General features: G+C 36.7%; 1 protein-coding gene across 2 annotated transcripts in view; it reads left to right on the plus strand.

Annotated features, from left to right (window-relative positions):
• The window catches only part of NKAIN2 (sodium/potassium transporting ATPase interacting 2), a 1003803-nt gene that overhangs the window by 804001 nt on the left and 177536 nt on the right, over positions 1 to 22266 (plus strand). For both annotated transcript variants that reach the window (XM_047860874.1, XM_047860873.1), the window contains exon 4: positions 17994 to 18194. In XM_047860874.1, coding sequence (XP_047716830.1) covers positions 17994 to 18194 — 201 coding nt within the window. The remainder of the gene's footprint in view (positions 1 to 17993; positions 18195 to 22266) is intronic.

The raw sequence follows: 22266 nt of genomic DNA on the forward strand, positions 1-22266 counted from the left end.
CTTGTGCAAAAGTCCTGGGTGCTGGTGGGTTTTATAATCAAAAGGATGCTCCGTTGGTCCCAAGGTACTCAGTCATCTCAGCTGTTTCTGCTTTAGTGCCCCATGATTCTCATCTTCCCTATGGCCCACCCCACTCACTGCTTCACCACCTGATAGTGACTACCCCAGGGGGCACATGCATACACACACTCACATGCATTTCCACACACTGCACACACACACACACACACACACACACACACACACACAATCTGTGCCTGTACACTCTCACATATTCATGCACATTCACACATGCATGCAAAAGCAAACCATTGTGGCTCCATAGACCTACTCACCATTTCTTAAATATTTCCTTTTTAAATTCTTTTTTTTTTTTGAGAGAGAGAGAGAGAGAGAGAGAGAGCTTAAACAGGGAACAAGGGCAGAGGGAGAGGAAGAGGGAGAGAGAATCTCAAGCAGGCTCCACACCCAGCCCTGAGCCCAATGTGGGGCTCGATCTCACAACCATGAGCTGAAATCAGGAGTCGGGCGCTTAACTGACTGAGTCACCCAGGTGCCCCTAAATTCTTTTGTTCACTTTGTACCTTTGTGTATAATTCTTACATCTCTTCCTACTTAAATCTCTTTCGTACAAGGTCCAGTTAAAATATCAACTCCCCTATTAAGCCTTTCATAATAACACAATGGGATGTGACCTTAACTTCACAAGTGGGTTTTTTGTTGTTGATGTTTTATCTTTACTAAGGTTATAGATACATTTTATCTTATAATGTAATTACTTATATTGACTGTATATCAAATTGTACAGTCTTTGAAGACTATAATCATGTCTTATCATTTTATCCTTTACAGTGATAGCCTTTGTTATATGGAAGAGCTATAGGCTTAGTTAATTTTCATGAAATAGGCACTTTCAGGTTTTCAGGAACCTAGACATATTTAGAATACTGTAAATGACTTGAAGATGGATATTTTAGTGATCTACGGCTAAATTTATCTAAATGTACTATGTTCATCCTGGGCAAGAGACAGAATCTGTTTCTGTTGATCCTTATTTAGTATAAGGTTTATATTCACCATCCAGTCAGTGGTGGACAGGGATTTTGGGTCCCAAACGCAGCAATCCTCAAAAGTGGGATATAGGTATGGTGGGCCTTTTGAGTAGTATAGACTTTTCTCCAGTACTTTCCTTGGGCCTCCTGTTTTTGTGTTCTAGTCTCCAGTTTAGTATCATTCTGATCCCAGGCATAAATTCAGTTGAGTTGTATGTCTTCATAAAAGATAACAATATAAAATATGAACATATCTTTATAAAATATCCATATAAATATTGCTATGAAGAAGATATAGCATGTGCCTCCTATTTTACCCCATGGAGTTAGGATGATTGTATGTGCATTCTGCAGATAAGCTGGCTCCCAATTAGAGGAGAGGTATGACTGACCTGAGCATGCTCAAGCTCCTTCCCAAACTTCACCACCAAATAAGTCACTCTTGGTGGAAGTGATGAGGCTAAGAGGAAAGAGAGATGTGGGAGGTTTATTTCTTCTATCCTTTTTCCTGAGGAGGGATGAAGTGGAAATCCTTTCTCATCTCTGCAAAGCTGAAGGGTGGGAAATAAGTACTTTTACTCTTCTTTTAATTCATTGAGTCTAAGAAATAAGCCCCAGGGATATAACAATCTCACAGACAGGAGGGGGGCAGAAGTTCAGAACAGAATCAGAACAGTCTTCCCACTTTCAAGGGATTTTGCCCCTAAAACTAACTTTTGCGATTTTAAGCATTTTCCTCAGACACTGATAAGCAGTTTATCATTTGCCTCTGGAAGGTTCTGAAATGATTTCTATCAGACTTCACTAGCCCCAAAATTCATACTTTTAGTACTATTTCCCATCTCAAATTATGCCCTCAAAAACTAGGGAATCAAGATTTTTTTCCTTACTTATTTTGGCCCATGGGAAGAAATAACTTACCCATGTGGACAGGAGAAATATTGTTTTCTGTTACATTGAAGAAGAAAACAATACCCTGGAGCTTAAGAAAAGGAAAGATAAACTTACTTGTAGTCATTAATCTAATTGAGTACAATTTCTTATTCAATTCCTCTAGCTTCTTTGTTTATGGTTTAAATCTGATATACATCAAAATTTTTCCAGCATTAAGATATGACAAAAACTGTTACACTTTCCAGAAATCCATTTTAGTCAAAAAGAAATGTTAAACCAAGTTATAAAGAGCTCACGTGACCACAATACATTCATTATATGTACATGGAATCTATTGATTTCAATAATTCAATTCAGAAGCTATATTAGGTACTTGTCATATTCAAGAGATACTTATGCCAATAATTAGTTATTGAATATATTTAGACTCTAGGATTTGTGCTGATGTGCACTGGTTCTTGAAAAGCTGTTGGCACAGAAGGACTGTAAGGCCCAGGACGTGAAGCCAATCATGATACCAGGAAACACAGGCAGGAGTACAAGTATCATAGGAAGAAATTTCACGTAGGTACTGCAGTTCCATGTATGGAATCTGGTGGGTTAGGTTGTTGTGGAGAGAAGGTCTAGAGCAGGGCAAGTCAGCCAATAGTATGTTTGGAAACATACACAGGCAAATGTAGACTCCTTACACTTAAGGAGAGGTGAAGAAAGGGGTGTGGGGTAGGGGAGGATTGTGAACGAAGTGGAGTGGCCAGAGAACAGGATCTGGGCAATAATAATGTAAAAGCATGTCAAGACTGTCCTATGTTACAGTGGGAAGTATCTCAAAGCAATGAGAAAGGGTGTTCAACTGTGTGCTAATCCTCAAAGGTAGGATCCTTCTGATGAAAATGGTTAATTGTTACCAATCATCAGAAATCTCATTATTTCAATATCCTACAGAGCTTTTATCACTAAGACCAAATTCATCCTTATTAAAGGTAACGATTCCCATTTTACTTCTCTAGTACTCAATTACCTGGAAAGGGATGGTCATTATCTCCTCTGTATTACTGAATGAAATAGCAATATAGAGAATGATGCCCATAGTTATGAGCTCCTATCTTCTTATTCACAGTCTTTTGCTTTTCCCACCACCTCTACTTTCTGTTTCTACTGGCAAACAGAGCAGAGAAATTACATAATTACCTGGATAATTTAGACAAGCAGAAGAAAAAAAGGGAATTCCTATGTATTACATGAGCTCTTTCAAAATATTCCTAAACATGAAATATTTTCCTTTTTCCTTTTTTTCTTATTCTCCATGATCTCAGGCAGACACCTACATCTCTCTTTATGGAGAATGATTAACATGGACTCAACTAGGGAGAAATAAAATTATACAGTTAATAAAAACTAAAGCTTCAATCCGTGCTAAGTGACAATGTAGCATCCGGGAAAATTACTACATTTTAGACTAAAAGGAGTCAGACACATCAGGCTTGAGTTTAGCCTCAGGATTCACAATAAATTTCCATTCTTTTGTGACTGAATTTTCTAAAGTGCAAAGTTTCTAACTAGATTAAATTCTTAGATTGCATGGATTTTTGTGGGAATCTTTTCAGATTCATCGTGTAAATTCAAGTCATTCCCTTGATTGTAGCTATGAGCAATCACTGGTGAAAATTTATTAAAATTGCTCCTTTTCACAAGAGTGTTTAAGTGATTTTGATACTCCTAAAGAGATTCTCTAAGTGCCCTGATGCTGAGAATTTATATGTAACCATTGTCAAATACAGCATAGTGTAGTATTTCAGAGCTAAATTGAGTAGTCAGTGGAGGCAGATTTATAACAGCTGAGCATAAACTAGTCATTTTGTAGACTTAAATTATAGCGTATTTTTCTAAGTTATTTCATATGAACTTCAGAAGCTTACATTCCCCTGTCCATTTAAGTGGTACTGGATAAACCTAAGCAACAGAAAAGCATATCGTGTGTGATCCTTTGTCTCTCTCTACTCATATAATCACAGAATCGTTTTGAGGGAAGAGACTGTACAGGTGTGGAGTACAGCTCCTCACTCTCAAAGGGCATCCAACCTTTGCTTGAATACCAGTAGCTATAGGACTTCATCACTCAGAACACCACCCTTTCTATTTGTGTGCACTTCTAATTGTTTGGGGCTGATCAGCCTTTCCTGCCAGATAAATTCATCAGCCTGAATCTTGGGCTGCCTCCCTGGAGTTAAGTAGAAATGAGGAGTCTTATCACTCTGACCTTTGATATTTCTTTAACGATATGAAGACAATTAGAAGGACCCCTCTCATTCTTTTCCGGAGAATTCAACCCAAATTCTCTCAAGGTTCCCACGACTTGATTTTTAGTTGTCACAACCACCCTAGACACGGTGTCAGGATGCAATTTTGTCATTGTTTTCAGATACAAGGACCCAGACAGGCTGATCGTAAAACTATGAAGATCCCTTAGGTATGTGAGAACATGAGATGCCACACAGTTCCTTATGTTCACTGCAGGAGAATAGCTGGTTATTTTATGATTCCTTTATTGAAGTAGCTTAACAAAATCCACCTGTAACTTAAAAATATACCACAGTGTTTTTCTCTGTGATTTCCAGTTTCATGTTGGTTGTGCTAATGTGTATAAATTAAATGGCTCCTTGGCTTATGGCTGTAAACAACCACTTTGGGAGGGGAAATTATTAAGCTGTATCTTTTCAAAACTTCTCAAGTCATTTTTTGACATGCTTCAGAGAATCATCAATAAATAGAAAATGATATTTTGAAAATGATGCCTCCTTTTTGTATGCAAAATGAAAAAAAAACTACTTGGAAGGAAGCACATCTTCTAGATAGAGCTAGGTTGTGGGGGATACAGCTACAATATCAGCACCATTTCTAGAATGAACTACTGTCTAATGAACTAAGGTGCCACTCTCAACTCTCCAACATTGCAACAAAATGATTGAAGTGTTTCTTTCTTTCCCCATATTTGTGTCTCCAACTTCTAATTCTGTCTTCCCTTACACTTCTGCTGACAATATCCTCTCTTCCTAAAGGAGACTAAGGAACTAAGTGCTCTCTTTCTATAAAAGTGATGATAAGTATTTTTCTCTGTTTCTTAATGTTTTCTTCTGGCCAGCGACCTTTCTACCAGTAGCCTCTTGGCCTTGTGTGTTACAAAAGCTGCAAAGAGCATTTTGGAAGCAATCCAAGTGAAATAGGTACATATATTTAAAGGTGTTTTATTTAGACTTAGAGGTTTATTTATATTTGTCTCCACAAATTCTAAGCGGTATTGATCTATGTACTTGCCAGGATAACACTAGACAAGAAACAAATCTTACCACCTAAAAAAAATTCTCTCATGAGAGTAACTTTATAAACTAAAATATCTTTAAAAGCTTCATCATCCAAATGCATGGCAAATATAACTTTTCTATAAATGCAAGGTACAATGAATTTTGGATTAGAGCTGACAAACCACTTAAGAGGACATGTCAAGGTCTTATAGCGCTGAGTAGGTTTCTGAGCAGCATTTGGAAATTTTTGAAGTAAGTTGTATGAATTATGTGTCTGCATTTTTTATTCTAGTACATTCTCTTAAAGAATACCAAATATCATGTTTTGGCAATGATCGATTGGGTGACAAAAAAAAAATTTCTTGAGAGGCAACTAGGTCCAATGAGAGTGCATGAAGTCAGACAAAAATAGGTTTGAAATCTAGTTTTATCCTTAATAAAAAATAAGTTAATAGAGTTATAAATGCACTCTCAGTCTCATTTTCTTTCCTTCTGTTAAATGAGGATAGTAATCCCTACCTCTAAATGTTGTTGTTGAATGCATAAACTTTACTCCTTTCTTTTTCGCAGTGTGTATGGCCTCAATTTTAACAATAAGTTGCAAAATTTATAATAGACTAGAAGACATACTTATCTTCGAGATGAAAAGACTTATGGAGATTTTATAGAGAAAACTCCTGTTGACTAGTAAATTTCATCTCCAATTATGCATGTTCTCAATAACTGAAAAATGACTATGAAGCCCATCATTAATAACCTTAACACTTGGCTCCTTTTCTATCTTGCTACCATTTTTTTGGTCACTTTCTCATGAACTTTTCTCTTCCAAGAGAATGAATGAAGAAAGGAAAGAGCATAAGACTCTGTTAGCATCTCTGGTAACAACTTTAGCCAGGAGACATTTTGAACTATGGATCAAAATGAGATTGGGTTCCCAATTCAATTCATGACAAAGTAACATCCTCGGAGGCAATCACAGATGCTATCCAAGTCAGAATTTCTGACCTTGGGAAAATGTCAGTGTCAGTATTGGGGGTGGGCTGTATATGTAGGTGGGATACTGACTGGCAGTGATGGTGGGGAACTATTAAGGAGAACATTTCAGTGTTGCTTAAATGTTTCCAAGCCTTCAATATCATCAGCACCTGTGTGCCTCCGTACAAATTAAAAATCCACATAAATGTGCTTTATAAACAGATGAAATGGTGGCCTTCAGGTTAGTACTAAAATGGCAGTAACATTGTCTCTTGAAATAGCTAACCTTTATTTTGCCTCCCTAAGCCCCTAGAGTGAATGCAGATCACTTTTTAAAGCTCTTAGACAGGAAAGGAACACTCACAAGATGGGAAAAGATACCTGCAGGGAGGGAACAAACGGGAAGTGACAAAACAGCAGGAAAAGCTGCCTGAAGAGGTTTCGGTACATGGAAAACTATAAAGTCAGTGAGAAGTTGATCTTTCATTATTGTAACCAGCTGAGAAAATTCTGCCTCTAGCATCTGCTAGTAAGGGTGTGAGAGAGAGAGAGGACTCATTTTGCCAAACTTAGATCCTACTCCTAGCTGATGGGTCCTAACTTTAGAAGGTTAAAAAAAAAATAGGACTTTTGAGCCTGGAGGTTCGATTAACTTTACCATTAGTATAGAGGCTTCCTTATTGAATTATTTTCCCTTTCTTCTTTTCCTTCCCTTCTCTTTCCCTCCTTCCTTCTCTTTCAGAACATTACAAGGATCACGTTAAAACAAAATTCTCTATAGTTCAGATGCAAAATTTTTCTTCAACTGAGAGTTAATATGAATTTTTTGAGCAGGAACAGTGACTATATTTGGGGCTTAACAAACTCCTTTACCCATAAGAAGAAAGCAATTAACCAAGATAATATTGCTATTCATATACATATATAAAGAAGTACTAGGTATAATATTGTGGTGCTCAAAAAGGAATGGAGTTAATCAGGAAAAGCTTCTTAGAAGGAGTAGCCCAGAGTATTAATTTAAATGCAGAGAGATATACAGGATGTTAATAGGAGGTATTGAGAAGGATTTTATTAAAATGAGATTTTTGCAGCAGTGCTCAGAATGCAGAAAGTGCAGACCAATTGTTAGATAACATAAAACATTTATCTGGACTAAGAAGGCAGTGAGGATAAGATTTAGAAAAGTGAAATAATGGCCTTTGTTGGAACACAGACATGAGAAACCTGTTTTAAGGCAAGAAAAAAATGAAAATATATAATAGCAATGAGCTTTAAACATTTTATATTAAATCTTTAGTGAATTTTCCTATATGGTGAGAATAAACACAGTTTGTTTTTAAAACTCTAAATTTTAACAATCCAAATTCCACTGGACTTTCCTCATCTGTTTCTAGAGCTATGGCTGTAATGTTTTCCTGCTCTCAGAAATATTGTAGAAATCTTTTCTTGAATAACTCATGACAGGAACTAGGAACTGGAGTTAACCCCAGCAATGCTTTTACATTGTAGTATGATCCATATGCATCCAAATCTCAGTTACCCATTGTTGAAGATTCTAAAAGAAAAGGCACAGGTGTATATATGATGCCCCATCTACTTCCCTTAGGTTTGTCATATAGTAGGATGAATCACATCTTTGGATTTTGAAGCTGGCAGATAAGAACTTCCTTATGTTGTGGGCTGCATTCCTACATATGCAACATTCATTCAACCTGTTAAATAAAGCGTATTTGTAATTTTACTTATCTTTGCAAATCCATGTTTTCTCAGCTTCTTTTTGGCATCTTGAACAATATAATTTGCTTTCACTGATTTTCATATGTTACCAGGATAAATTTAGCATTGGGGTTTTTATCTGTAAATCTGCATAGATCTATGCATATTTTAACAGAAAAATACAACTATATTTAGGGCTAGAATATTAAGTTCACCAACAGGAAACAAGCCATGGATGGTGATAATTTTTAAGAAATTTGCAGGGATTCCTATATCCATATGTAGATATTGGCAATAAGATGTAGAGTGATGCTCTTTGGTGCTATTTTAAACTGTAACCAGTGTATATTGGCTGTAAATAAATAAGAGTTCATTGGAAAAAAAGTGATTCTTGGTGTCAAATATAACCTTCCCCACTATCCCAACTACTGCATCTTCAGTTAATACAGAATATCATTCAATCACAAGGTTTCTTTTTTTAAATATTTATTATTGAGAGACAGAGACAGACAGAGCATGAGCATGGGATGGGCAGAGAGAGAGGGAGACACAGAATTTGAACCATGGTCCAGTCTCTGAGCTGTCAGCATGGAGTCCACTGTGGGGCTCGAACTCACAAACTGCGAGATCATGACCTGAGCTGACGTCGGTCGCTTTACCGACTGAGCCACCCAGGCGCCCCAATTACAAGGTTTCTTAACTACTTTTTTGAGTCCTGACAACTAAATATGCATGCTTTTATTAATATATTTTGACATCCCACAGTATTTTTGTTGTTAAAACTTGCTTCTTTCCATTAAGTGTGCTTGCTGGTATTCTTCTAATATCATTACGAGAAGTATGTTTTAAAGTAAAGGAGAATGCTGATTTTTTCACATTCTTCCTCTGAATGCCAAAAGCAGTGATTTTGTTCCTGCCTTCCTGGAGCCTTGTAGAGCTCAGGACAATGGTATGGGGTGAACAAGGTCAAGGATTTGAATTTTACAGCATGAGTCTTTACCTCCATAATGACTATTGTTCAAAACATCGCCTCTACTGTTCTCTTCTTGTTGCCTGCACTGCCCTGCCCCAATCCTACAGGAGACTTAAATTTACTGCAGTACCTCTTGGTTCATGTTTGGCAGTGCGGATGTCCTGTTGTTGATCAAACATCTTTCAATAAGCCCAGATGTTTGTTCTGGCATTTAAGACCCTGCCCAGTCTAGTCCCAAGTCAAGATCTTCCAATGGAATGTTATATTACTCCTTCTCACAAACTCTCCCCTCATAAAATTAAAGCTATTTAAATATCCAAGTTCTTAAATATACAAATACTCATCGCTCTGCAATTTTATTTGGGCCCTCTACTTAAAAAGGTCTTCCCCCCCCCCAAGGGTTGTGGGCCTATCTAAGAAGGGCCCCTTTTCAGGACCCAGCGAGAGTTCCCATCTCTAGGACACTGTCCCACCAGAGTACACAGGCATCATCATCACACTCTCCAAATTTCTGTGAATAGATTGTCCACACTCTTCAGGTATTTATCAAATACTTCCTTGTACTGTTATGTTTCCTCCTTATTTTTAATTAATTTATTAATTAATTTTATTAAAAAAAATAAATCCAAGTTAGTTAACATATGATGTAATAATGGTTTCAGGAGTAGAATTCAGTGATTCATCAACTCACATATAACACCCAATGCTCATCCCAACGAGTGCCCTTCTTAAGGCCCATCACCCATTTAGCCTACCCTCCCTCCCACCACCCCTCCAGCAACTCTCAGTTTGTTCTCTGTATTTAAGAGTCTCTTATGGTTTGCCTCCTTCTGTTTTTATCTTATTTTTCCTTCCCTTCTCCTATGTTCATCTGTTTTGTTTCTTAAATTCCACATATGAGTAAAATCATATGATATTTATCTTTCTCTGACTTATTTTGCTTAGCATAATACATTCTATTTCCAACCACATTGTTGCAAATGGTGAGATTTCATTCTTTTTGATTTCTGCACAATATTCCATTGTATATTTATACCACATCTTCTTTATCCATTTATCAGTTGATGGACATTTGGGCTCTTTCCATAATTTGGATATTGTTGATAATGCTGCTGTAAACATTGGGGTTAATGTGCCCCTTCAAATCAGCATTTTTGGTTCCTTTAGATAACAAAAATACCTACCTAGTAGTAGGTACCTAGTAGTGCAATTGCTGGGTCATAGGGTAGCTTTATTTTTAATTTTTTGAGGAACTTTCATACATTTCCTCTTTATACCTTATCCTCGAAAAGAGATAATAGGCCCCATAATGTTAGGTCACATCTGACATCACTTCACATTTTTATGGCCTGGTAAAAAGCTTTGCATATAGTAACCGAATAATTTAATATGTGTTAGCAACTATGCTGCTAACTATAACCTAATTTGTTACAAAGTGCAGCTTCTAGCCTTTCTAATAGTGTTGCAGTCTAGACATGAGAACATATCAGTTTTCAATATTATTATTCCAAAAGAAAAACTAAGTAATAGAAAATTCCAAGAATCTAAGAAAATATTTCAGTTTTTTTTTTAATTAAAAAAATTTTTTTTAATGTTTATTTATTATTGAGAGACAGAGACAGAGCGTGAGCAGGGGAGGGGCAGAGAGAGAGGGAGACACAGAATCTGAAGCAGGCTCCATGCTCCGAGCAGTCAGCACAGAGCTTGGCACTGGGCTCGAACTCACAAACTGAGAGATCATGACCTGAGCCAAAGCCAGATGCTTAACTGACTGAGCCACCCAGGTGCCCCAACATTTCTGATTTTTTAAACTTAAACTCAAATTCTCTCCCACCCTCCACCTTCTAGTGTCTACAATATATTCTCCATTGCTTACTCTTGGAACACATACATGCATGTATGCTCTTCTTCAAATGCCATAAAACTGGGAAAGTAAATTTTAGCTTTTTATTGAAATCTGAGATGTTACTAGTATCTGTTTCTCATTTGCTTGTCAACTTTTTTTTTCCATCAAATGCTTATTCTTTGTTGAGCAATTAAGCTTCTTGTGTTGACCTGAATGCACATAGTCTTTGTCAGAAACAACTTTTTAGTGCTAATAACAGCTTTCATGTAACACATCAGACCCTGTTATTTTGAAAATTGACATGACCAATAATGAGGTCCTTTAATCTGAACTTTTTAGAGACTTACTAAGAAGATGAATAAATATATTGATACAAAGGGTGTTTTTTTGTTGTTATTATACTGATCTGAACATATTATGGAAGTTTTCTTTAGATTCCCAACTTTTAAATCTTAGTTATGAGACTATTTTATATGTTTTTCAAGATGTACCCATCCAGAATGCACAAGTCAGTTTCCGGATTTCTGTCTTATTTTGTGCTATCAAGACTTGTTCTTTGTCTCAGAAGTTCTTTTAATTTTGAGCTTAAACTTATAAAATATATAGGAATTAAATAACCTATTGATTATACATGGAACAGTTCACACAGAGATTTCTGTTGCATTTAAAAGGGAACTTTAGGGAGAACTTTCTTGTCTGTTTTACCACAAGGAATTTACATTTTGTGGTTAAAATAATGCATGTGCAAAAACAAAGTTTTCTGTTTAAATGTCTCAGGAGGATAACTGAGAATATAAGATAATTCCAGGAATCTTCCAGTTAATGATTGCTGGTTAAAGCTATTCATGTACTTATATTTCATCCCCAAACTCCTCCAAAGTGATATGAAAGAATAAAAAAATTGTAAACTAACAGTAAAAGAGAATAGGAGTGGGGGAAGGGTAAGAAGTGTCATCAGTTTCTGGAAGATAGAAAGTAGATGGGGATTTGCTAAGTGACTTAACAGAGTGGAAAAACCTAAAACTTATTATGAACATGCAGAGAGGGGTTCCAATTTATAGATTCGACCTATAAAATCTTCAAAAGTCAGGATTTAGAAGTAGATGGATTGTGTGAGGTACAGGACTGAAAATGGGATTAGATTGAATAATCTGTTCAAGAAGCAATTAGACTGCCCCAGGCTTTTCCTTTAATTGATATAACCAGACTTCTCCTTTGGACAGGTGAGACTTTTGAGATATAGGCAAGCATGAGCTAAATTTCTGAACACATGAGGATTGCTAAAGACTGCATACTGGAGTTAAAAAAAAAAAAAAAAGGTGCATACAGTGTAGCAAAACCAGCAACCCCTTTCCAGTTTCGCCCAGGCATGCTAAGGTCTGGTGCGTCTCTACTCCATAAGCAGACTGGAAGACCCAGAACAAAGCCCTACAGATCTAGCATTTGGAAGGCACTGCCCAGTCATCATATGTGACGGGTACTTGCTGACTATCCTACAAATGCATAACAACTGCTGAACAAGCTTTAGTTTCTCTTCTTTGATCTGAAAGAACAACCAGAGATCACCAGACTTCTAAGGAGAGGCTCTATACATTCCTACACTTCAATCAGGACCCTGTTGACACAAAATAATATGAGATATATTTTTTTAACTCTTCCCATGACCCAATTCTGGGTTATTCTATTTCTTTACTTGAATTCATTTTTCTCTGTATGTTAATTTCTATGCTGATATTTTGATATATTTATGTACTCGTTGTCCATTTTCCTTACCACATGATGAATACTCATAAAGGCAGGAATGTTGCATATGGCACATGGTAGATGTTTAACTAATTATTAACTAATTATTATGATTTATTTATTTATATACTTATTTATTTAGTAAAAATAACTCAGATAAAGCAAAAACAGTGTGGGAAACACAATTTTTAAAAAATAATACATCAGAAAACTAAGAAAAGTTATAGCCCAGAAAGAATTGAAAAGTACTAGCTATACAAAAGCAACAGTTAGAGAAGAATAAATGGCTCTTAGAAATTCAAAATATTAAAAATAAAATATGGGGCGCCTGGGTGGCACAGTCGGTTAAGCGTCCGACTTCAGCCAGGTCACGATCTCGCGGTCCATGAGTTCGAGCCCCGCGTTGGGCTCTGGGCTGATGGCTCAGAGCCTGGAGCCTGTTTCTGATTCTGTGTCTCCCTCTCTCTCTGCCCCTCCCCCGTTCATGCTCTGTCTCTCTCTGTCCCCCCCCCAAAAAAAAGTTGAAAAAAATAAAAATAAAATATGTAATTCAATATAACACTGCGAGAAGTTGGTAAAGAAAATCTCCAAGAGAGTAAAGAGAAATGTTAATATATGAATACTAGGAAAGAAAAGATAAGAATATAAAGAGGTCAATCCTAGAAGTCAAATGTCTGACTAACAGAAATTTCTATAGTAACAGAAAAAGTAGAGGGGAGGGAACAATTTAAGATAAAATGTGAAAATGTTTCCTAGAATGGAAGGAACGGTTTCCTGGATTGAAAGGCCCTCCAGAAGCTCAAAAAACTTAGCGAATTAAAAAATAAATAAATAAAAATAAAAAATAATAAAAAAATTTTAAAAACCCATCAAGGTACTTCAGAACCTGAAATTAAAAGAGTTTCTTTCTTTTTTTTAATGTTTATTTATTCTGAGAGCAAGAGAGAGAGAGAGAGACAAAGCATGAGCATGAGCATGAACGTGAGCAGGGGAAGGGCAGAGACAGAGGGAGACACAGAATCCGAAGCCCGTGCCAGGCTCTGAGCTGTCAGCACAGAGTCCGATGCAGGGCTTGAACCCATGAACCATGAGATCATGACCTGAGCTGAAGTTGGAGGCTTAACTGACTGAGCCACCCAGATGCCCCTAAAAGAAGATTATTTCTACCTGGATAAACTTCAGAAATATCATGTGGAACAAAAACAAGTTAGAGGTTTTACACATTTTATTGTTTTCATTTTCCATTTATTACGTGGGTATATATTTGTTACACAATGTGACACTAGTTTCGGGTGTACCATATAGCGATTCTACATCTCTATACATTATGCTCGCTCAGCCCAAGTGTAGCTACCATCTGTCACCATACAACCCTATTACAGTACCATTCACTATATTCCCTGCACTGTACCTTTTATTCCAATGACTTATTCACTCCATAACTGGAAGCGTGCATCTCCCACTCCCTTTCACCCATTTTGTGATCCCCACCACTGTCCTCCCTGCTGGCAACCACCAGCTCTCTGTATTTACAAGTCTGACTCTGCTTTTCGTTTGTCTGTTCATTCATTTGTTTTGTTTTGTTTTTAGATTCTACATGAATGAATATACACATTTTAAAACCTAAAAACAGTATTTTATATTATTAATGAGTAGATAAACATTTAGTAAAACTACAAAAACTTTTCATGAGAATACTAATCCAAAACCATGACAGTAATTATCTATGGAGAAGGAGAGAAGGGAATAAAGTTTAGGAGGAGTACAGAGAAGGCATCATTTATATGTATACATTTTTATTAAAAGAATGACAGTAGCAGTACAGCATAAGATTTAAGGAGGCTGAGTGATGAGTATAATGATATTGCTGTAGTACCCTCTACACTTTTCAGTGTTTATGAAATATTTCACTACTTAAAACGAAAAGATGTAAGAAATCAGAAAAAAACAGGTTACATAAAAAATTGCAGGAAACAAAATGGTATCTGATTCCTTAACTGTTATAATGGAAACCAGAAGATAATGGAGAAATATTCACCCACTCTGAGGGAAAATCATCTTCAACCAAGAAGCATACATCCAGCCAAAATATCAATCAACTAATATAAAAGCTGGATGAAAACACGTAAGACTTAACATCATTCACCTATTCTTAAGAAACTAATGGAATTTGTAACCTAAGAAACAAGAGAGAAAACCTAGTAAAAGACATGAGAGCTGTTAAGAAAAATTGCACCAGACAATTGTTAAAATGGGAAGACAGATTTTCTTAACTGCTGTAGTAGGGAAGAGAGATGTAAGTAGAGAACTGAACTCAGCTCCAAGTTAAACAGGCACGAAAGGTTTTATTCATGACTATTGCAATAGAGGAGAGAAATTGAATTCAATTACACTGAAATAAAAGTTGGGAGGATTTTTAAATGCTGGGGTGAAAAGTACCTAAGGACATTATGGGGAAAGTTAGTCAATGTGATTAGGCCATCTGTGTTTGTTAATTGTTGCTTCTCAGAGTTAGTTTTCTACCTACCCACAGGCACTGAGAGATAGGGATGCTCTCTTTCTTGACCATTACATTTCAAAGTAATGGCTCAGAGGGCCTTAAGAAAGACATTCCCGAGTTTTAGAAAATTTGCATCTTGAAGGAGCAGACAAAGAATTTATAATTGCAAGTTTTCTAGAGAAAGTAAAGTCAAGGCCTGTACTCAGGAAGAAAACTGCTTAGTCAAACTGAGGGGAATGTGAAGGTCATCTTAGTCAAATACAGAAAACTGGGGATCCAACAGAAGAGAGAACTAATGATATTAAGTGAAGTCCATGTCCAATTTTATGTTATCAATTGCATAGAGCCTGATGAAAACAGAAGCCTGTGTGATTTCAGCTCAGAGGTCCCCAGGAAAAGATACACAAGTTAGAAAAGAATTGATCCATTCTAAGCTGTTAGACCAAGTAGAATTTAATATTGAATGAGTTTTTATAGCTCTAGTGGTCTTTTTAAAAAGAATTAGTGATAGAAATACTACAGAAAGAGAGTAAAAAAAATAATAAAACATGCCACAAAATGTAGAGGAATCAACACAAAGATAACTGGAAAATCCCCAATACTTGGCAATTAAAGATACATTTCTTTTTTTTTAAGTTTATGTATTTATTTTGAGAGAGAGTGCACACCAGAGTGGGGAAGAAACAGAGAAAGGGAGAGAGAGAGAGAATCCCAAGCAGGTTCTGCACTGTCAGCACAGAACCTGACTTGGAGCTTGAATTCATGAATTATGAGATCATGACCTGAACAGAAATCAAGAGTCAGATGCTTAACTGCATGAACTACCCAGGCACCCCAAGGTACATTTCTAAATAGCACACAAGTCAAAACAGAAATCTTACACCTGGGGGTGTAACACAAATGTGTTTACATTTGAAATAACCTACTTTGGACATCTAGGTGGCTCAGTTAACTGTCCGACTCTTGATTTCGGCTCAGGGCATGATCTCAAGCTTCATTAGATTAAGCCCTGCATTGGGCTCTGTGCTAACAGAGCAGAGCCTGCTTGGAATTCTCTCTCTTTCTCCCTCTCTGCCCCTCCCCTGCTCATGCACCTGCTCGCTCTCTGTGTCTCTCTCTCTGTCTCTGTCTCTCTCTCTCCCTCTCTCTCTCTCTCTCTCTCAAAATAAGTAAACATTTAAAAAATCAAAACCGTAAAACAGTGGAAAAAATCAATTAAATCAAAAGCTAGTTCTTTGAAAAGATCAACAAAATTGAAAAGCCTTCAACCAGGCTAAGAAAACACAAATTACTAATAACAGAAATGAAAGAAGGGGCATCGCTACAGATCTCATGAACATTGAAAGGATAATGAAGGAATATTGTTAACAACTCTATGCCCACAAATTTAATAACCTAGGTAACCTGGACAAATTCCTTTAAAGATATAATCTGCCAAAACTCATACTAGAAAAAATAGATAATTTTAATAGGTCTATATCTATTAAAGAAATTCAATAAATAATAACTTTCCAAAACAGCAAACTTCAGGTCCAGATGGTTTCACTGGTAAATCTACCAAACATTTAAGAAATCATACCAATTCTCTATAATCTGTCCCAGAAGATAGAAACAGATGGAAAACTTTCTAACTCACATTATGAAACAAGCATTAACCTAATACCGAAGCCAGACACAGACATTATAGGAAATGAAAACTACAGATAAATACTTCTAATGAACATACATGCAATTATCCTCAACAAAATATTATCAAAATGAATCCAATAATGTACAAAAAGAATTACATACCACAACCAAGAGGGATTTATGTCAGATATACACGACTTGTTCAACATTCAAAAATCAGTTAATCAAAAATGTAGACACTTTTTGTTTAGCCATTTTCAGGTTGCAAAGGATACTTTGAAGACTTTGTGAAGAGGCTTGAAGGAAAGAGAAATTGCTTGCTCCCTCACCCCCTTTCCTGCCCATAGAGATCATGTGACTCATAGCATACTTCACTCCAGAGGAATCGTCCACCCAATCTCCAACCCCCTTGGCCATTTCAGCTGAACACTTTCATACCTTCAGTGTGAGTGAGTGTTAAAGGTCACAAACCTGATTTAAGATATTTTCTATGCAGGATCTGCCTAGTTAATTCAGCACCTCATTTTAGAGTGAGAATAGTTGGCATCTATTAACTTGTAGCACTATCACTGAGATTGAAATAATTCCATTTAGAATTCATCTTCCTTGACTTGCTGAGTAACAGAACATGTTCACTGTATTCCTTTTAGTCATTCTCTTTCTGGAAGACAACTTTTATCCATGTGCCATTAATAGCTCCATGTTTGTGTATGTGATTATAAGCTAAGTGCAGAAACTCTACCTTCTATTCCATTTATACCTACACATCACCTAACGTGCTTAACTTCATCTAAAGAGTTGTTGACTTATTATCTCCACCCTGCAAGAATTTGCTAATGATATTTCCTAAGAAATGTTATGACCAAGTAATATGTTTTATTAAGTAAAGTCTTATAAATTTTAGCTTTAGCCACATTACATTAAATTTTGCCAAACTGAAGTAAAAATTTAATATTTAAAATGTGTAAAAGGTAAAAGTTCTCAGGTTGAGAATATAGCTTATTTAAAATAAGATAAACTTCACTTGATAAAATAGTTTAAATTACTCCTTTTGTAATAAATTATAAGTCCTCAAAAGTAAGAACTCTTCAGTGCTACAATTAATGTCAGTCACTGATAATTATACTAATAAATATTTTTATTTATATTATTGTAGTCAGGCCAATAAATGGAATCTATTAGACACAGAACTTTCAAGTGGAACTAATAGCTTTATTTAAGATGTTTCCTTTCTGCCCATAAAATACAGTGAGGGGAGGGAGAAAAAAAAACCCACATTTCCAAATGGAAAACTCCAAGTCAGTCCAAAATAAGCTGACTAACATTTATAAAGTAATTCTCATCCTTATAAATTGCCTTCTTGCAGGAAACAGACCTTATCCTGACTTTTAATATTTCAATGCACCGATCTTGGTGGATGGAGAATGGACCAGGATGTACGGTGACATCAGTGACACCCGCACCAGACTGGGCCCCAGAAGACCATCGCTACATCACGGTCTCAGGGTGTTTTCTGGAGTACCAGTACATAGAAGTGGCTCATAGTTCCCTCCAGATTGTCCTCGCAGTAAGTTTCGACAGCCAACCTCTCCTTCTAGTGCTTCTGGAATCGTTTTATTTCCGTGCAAATTCAGTGCACACAAATGGAATCTGTGGATAAAGTGTGGCTATTTGCTTTTTTCTAGTTAATGCCCCCTTCAATAGGGGTTTGTCAAGTTAAATCAGGGCATAGTAAAAAGTAATCAATCAGTAAATCAATAAGTAGGCTTTGGCATCGTCAGCATTTTACATAAGAAATCCAACCATCCAAGGTTTGATTATTTGGCTTTTGGTAAACAAGAGTTTCCCAAAGATTCTTGCAGAAAGATCAGAGAGCCTTCACAACTAACAGGTTAAAATGCCTAGATTTATAAGATTTCAGTGGATACTTTTCTGCCAGTGCTTATTTCTGTCTGTGCTGCTAGCCCCTGGAATTCTTCATTTGCCCATATTCTTCTTCCTACATTTTCTGAAGGTATGACGCATCACCTGTAATCATTTCCCCTCTTTTTCAAACAGTTCAGCTTTTCATAAATTCTACTTCTAGGACTATCATGCCTCCATATTTCATATTATTAAACTAATAAAGAACTCTCCCTCCACTAGGAGTCAGTAGGAGTTATAAATGATTCCTATGTATTTGTATACAGTATTTGTAGAGCATATCTGTATAATATATCCCTGTTATATAAAACATATTATTTTATATTGTATCACTATGACAGAGATAAACACATCCTTTTCTCAAAAAGGACTTTTGCTAAGGCTAAATGCATAATTTTGTAGGATTTATAAAGACAACTTTATTATACATGTCTCCATTTATTTATTACAGATCCTATAGGTATAGTTTACTTATATTTTCCTTAGACTCCATGTAGATCTGCAACTGCTATGCATAGGCTTGAAATTGTTAATGACAAATAATGCAAATAGAATCTGCTCTTTGCATTTCTTCAGTTAATTACTTTGGGAATGATATTAAGCCACAATTCTTACATAACAAGACATAACAGGTTGTGGATAGAATGGCATAAATTAGTCCACATAAATTTCTTCTAGGACAACAAAATGAAAGACCATGTGAATGTGTATGTATCTGATTATGCAACTAATATATAGTTATTATATTTTTTAAAAGGAAGAAAATATATACATGTGTATACATACATACACATACACACACATAAATTACAATGGGCTAAGTGCTAGTAAATATTACCAAATCTTTGTGACTAAAAACCATAAAGGTTTATTTTTATGGATCAGTATAAACTTCTGCCAGTGTCACTGTCACTAAGAAAACAAGGTTGGTAGAGTAAACACCATCTCAATCATCATGGGTTGCCATGCCAGAGAGCAAAGATACATCTGAAGTGTCAACATTCCCACAATCACCCTTCTCCTTGGAAAGAGAAGCTCATTGTTTGTATTCATTGTCACTAGTCCCACCCAACCAAAAATTAATCCCAACTAGTCCCACAGTCCCAACCAATCACAAAGGTCAAGAAAGAAGGAGAATGTAAATTTTGGGACATCAACATAAATTATTTCCACAATATTTGAATTACGTTTTAGCTGCAGCACTGCGTACTCTCCCCTCAATATGTGCAACCTGAGACATTTCTTAACTAACACATCCTTCCACAACAGTATTAAACGCTAGACTCGTCATTTTAATTATCTTGAAAAAAATAAGGTAGATTTGATGGGACAGAAAAAATTATTTAATTAGTTAAAATCCAATTTAGATGAAGTGTTCATTCTCAAAAGAGAAAAATAAAATCTTTCTGGTATTTGGGGACAGATTATGTGGTAGAGAGGGCTTTTAGATAAAAATTCCCCCACTGGAACTCACTTTTTTACTGTACCCACACATTTTGGAAAATTTCCACTTATGTGTCAAGTATATTATAAGGATATAGTTTATGTGCACAGATAGTTATATGTGACCATTTTAGAGAGTTGAATTAATGTGTGTATGTAGAAACTATATTCACAGATTTATCAAACCCACATAAAATTTTGGCACACAGGTAATTTGCTAAAAAAAAAATGTATATATACATATGGACATGGAAGTATATGTTGAGGCTGACCTACTGCCCAAAGAAAAATTATCTTTACATAAGCAAAATTATCTGTAAATGCAAAGTGGCAAGAGTGTAAAGAAGACAGAAACAGTGTCCTTAAGAGCACACGTGGTCAGTATTTCAAGCTACTCCTAATTGAGTGGAGAACTAGTTTGAGCAAGCCATCACAGGATGAAGCCTCTTTACCCTCATAGGACCCTCATAGGGGGTCCGTACCCTTTCCACCTGTTTCTTTGGCAGTGCTGACTGTGGATCACCTGAGAGTAAGTTAGGGACAGTGTACCCAAGCCAGTTACTTGGAGAATTTTCAAAGACGCTTTTTGCCTTTGGGCTTGCCGTACAACACCTGCTGTAGAGAAAACCTAGCATTTCTTATCTAGAGTTTTCGAAGGGAAACCAAAATGGCACTTATCCTGAACAATTTGCTCCACTTACTAATTGGAAGTCTTCCAACTAGTTTTTCCTGTAGTCATTCTGATCACTTCTGCTGTCATGTTTGAGAGACGGAATAGTGTTGGGGCACCTGGGTGGCTCCGTCGGTTAAGGTGTCTGACTCTTGATTTCAGCTCAGGTCATGATCTTGCAGTTCATGAATTTGAGCCCTGCATTGGGTTCTGCACTGACAGTGTGGAGCCTGCTTGGGATTCTCTCTCTCCCCCTCTCTCTGCCTCTCCCCTGCTCACTGTCTCTCTCCCCCTCTCTCTCTCTCTCTCTCCCTCTCTCAAAAAAGAAATAAATAAACAAAAATTTTTTAAATAAAAAAAAGATGGAATAGTGTCTTGAATCTCTGTTCCTCCACTTTACATGTTATGCAAATGATACCCCGAACAATCCAATGTTGAGTTTATTGGGTCCTATGAAGATTTCCTGAGTGCTTGTCCCCCGTTGGCATCTTAAGCAGCAAATGACAGGATCCCTAACCTTGACGATGTCACAGTCAAAAATAGGGCAAGGTTCCTCAGGATACAAACCAGGTGCAAATAGGTATATTTTGGGGATTGTAGTAGACAGAGAATACACTTTGTGCAGTATATAACATAATATTGTCTTCTTAGCTCCATCCTGCTTTTTGTAAAGTCAGCTAAATGCCCACTTCTCCTTGTTTCCACCAGTCTTTGAAGCTGCCCTCTCTTCCCGGGTATCTGGCTTGAATCTGCCTTCACGAACTGCTGCTCTCCCAGCGACTGCTCTTGCCTCACTCCAAATCTCTCTAGCTCATTTCCTCCAACTTCACTCAGCCTTTCTTTCACAGATTCCTGACCCCTGGCAATCCTGTCACCCTGTTGTTCGGTTTTCTGCCAATCAACTCTTAGCTGATTTGGAAATTAGCATTCACAAAGCCCACATTTGCATCGCACATACATAAGATATCTTCCATCTACAGCCAAAAGAAGACAAGTATAATATCCACATAATTGGGAAGAGGGGCTATTAATCACGCAGCCTCCAGCCGAGCAGAGAGGACTGCCAGAACACCATAATGATGAGCCAGGTGTGAGACTTGAGCCCTCTCCTCCTTCGGCAGGGCTTTCTTCTAGTTAGTATCAGATATCGTATTCAAAAGGAATACAGGTGTGCACAGTTTTAATAAAACCAAAAAAAAAAAAATCCACACTTACAAAATAGATCAAATAAATATGTATGGGGAGAACCAGGGAGGAGATCACCTACAGAGATGGTGTTGTTCGCATTACAAAAGAATTAAGGGGATTTCTTCAAACAATGTGTGATTGCAGCTGCATGGTTTACAAAATGTGTTCACAGGAATTAAATCTTTTGATTTGTGTAACAGTCCTGTGAGGGCTGCAAAACAGATTGAAAGCCTTTCCCAAGATTTCTTAGCCAGTAGGGAGGATGGACATACTGACCCAAGTTTTTTTCTGGTACCAAGGACAGGAAATGGACTACAGTCTGAATGCCAGCAACAGCTGATTGGAAATGAGTTCCTGAAACCCCCAAATTCCGAGCTTATCAGTGGCAAAGAATGCTATGATTGATTAGCCATGG

The sequence above is a fragment of the Prionailurus viverrinus genome, chromosome B2 (genome assembly GCF_022837055.1).
Source record: "Prionailurus viverrinus isolate Anna chromosome B2, UM_Priviv_1.0, whole genome shotgun sequence".
Taxonomy (NCBI): Eukaryota; Metazoa; Chordata; class Mammalia; order Carnivora; family Felidae; genus Prionailurus; species Prionailurus viverrinus.